This window comes from Echinops telfairi, unplaced genomic scaffold (assembly GCF_000313985.2).
Source record: "Echinops telfairi isolate 266 unplaced genomic scaffold, ASM31398v2 ScPeMD7_7458;HRSCAF=8496, whole genome shotgun sequence".
Taxonomy (NCBI): Eukaryota; Metazoa; Chordata; class Mammalia; order Afrosoricida; family Tenrecidae; genus Echinops; species Echinops telfairi.
In genome coordinates this window covers 402082-403843 of record NW_022111358.1, presented here as the reverse complement: position 1 = coordinate 403843, position 1762 = coordinate 402082, and the positions used below count along the sequence as shown (strand labels likewise).

Here is a 1762-nt window from a genome sequence, read left to right as displayed (position 1 = left end):
AGCCTGGGTGGTGAGTGCTCCAGCACTCTGCTGCCAACGGCGAGACCACCCGCCGCTCCGAGGGAGAAAGATGAGGTGCCTGCTCCCCTGACGGCACTGCTCAGAAACCCTGTGGAGTTGTTCTGCTCCGTCCCACCGGGTCGCTACGACGAGTCCCAGTCGACTCTGCAGTGTGGAGGGGTTTGCTTCTCCCGCTGGCATCAGGAGCTGGCCAGGCAAGGGGACCGCACAGCCCGCCCTCATAAAGCAGAGAAATGTGGATTGGTTTGGGGCTTCTATGACTCATATAACTTCCCAACCATTCTCATATTCCCCCTCCCAGAAGGCCTGAAAGGACAGCAGGGCAGGGCAAGGGCTTCCTTGGTGTGAGTGAGGAGCCTGAGGCTCAGAGAGGGCCGCCCCTCACTCGCCAGGTTGCACAACACATGAATGGCCCAGGCATCTGAGCTGCTTCTCCCCTGCCTGCGCCTCGCCCCAGGAGGGTGAAATAAAGAAGTCAGGCACATTTCGTGGTAGCATGCTCACCCCCTGGACGGCCATGATCTCACCAGTGTGAGCTGAGAGGCCAGGAGTCTCTGCTCTTTATTTCTGGCCAAAGTGTGACTTAGGGACGTGATTGCAGGTAACGGCACACATCACAGGAAGGGGCTGTACAACAGGCATAAGCGTGACAGGAAGGGGATGAGCTAGGGGTGTGCCCATAATAGGAAGGGGAGGGACTAGGGGTTTACATGTGACAAGATGGGCGGACCCTAGACTCAATATGGCACCCTAACCTTGGTCACCCTTGCGTGGACTTGACCTCCCTGGGCTCTCCTTCAGGGAAACAATCAGAAGGGAGTGGGCCCTACTTAGGGTGGGACAGACTATACCGTCTGATTGCTTTAGATGGCTGATAACCTTTTCGTTGACTTCCCAAGTGTATAGTCATTCGCCATGTGTAGTGAGCAGCTTTGACATATATTTGGGGGGGGGGCAACTTGGGAGAAATCTTTCTGTTTCTCACAATAGGATGCCTCCCCTGCCAGTGATGGCCCCCATGACTTTGACCAGGCCGCTCCCCCTTTCTGGTCCTTTGCTTCATCATTGATCAAAGGACAGCGTGACCAAGTTACGCTGGGGCAGTGGTTCTCCACCTTCCTAATGTCGCGACCCTTTCATACAGCTCCTCATGTTGTGGTGACCCCCCCAACCATAAAATTATTTTCATTGCTACTTCTTAACTGTCATTTTGCTACTGTTAAGAATTGGGCGACCCCTGTGAAAGGGGTCTTGACCCACCAGTTGAGAACTGCTGTTCTACAGAGCCCCTTGTGGTTCTTGGCCTGTGGCCTCAGGAACCATCCTGTTCCCTCCTCGTGTGGCACACTGGCCCTGTGTCCCTGGGGTCACCTGGCTTAGCTTTAGGAAACCCATAGCATTATTTCCTGGGGTCTTCTCCCGCTTGGGAGACTGGGGCCAGTTTGGGTGCGGGTTCGGGTGTGTGGGCTTGGGTTGTGAGCACTCATTTTGTTACTTTCATTGGCAGCCTCCTGTGGCAGCAGCCACCGGAAAGGGCCAGTCTCGGAGCCCCATCAAGCGTCGGTCGGGGCTCTTTCCCCGTCTGCACACGGGCTCTGAGGGCCAAGGGGACATCCGGACACGATGGTAACTATTGGGGCTGGACCACTCCTGTCTGGCTGTGGGGGCTGTTGGCGTTACGGAGAAGATGCTCCCTCTAGTCTAACCCTCCCCTTCTGTCCTCACTCACTCACTCACTCAC

General features: G+C 56.0%; 1 protein-coding gene across 1 annotated transcript in view; it reads left to right on the top strand.

Moving 5' to 3' along the window:
- Positions 1–1762, top strand: part of RAP1GAP2 (RAP1 GTPase activating protein 2) — a 267961-nt gene that overhangs the window by 242919 nt on the left and 23280 nt on the right. The window contains exon 18 of the mRNA XM_045299948.1: positions 1529–1647. Within this exon, the coding sequence (XP_045155883.1) occupies positions 1529–1647 (119 nt within the window). The remainder of the gene's footprint in view (positions 1–1528; positions 1648–1762) is intronic.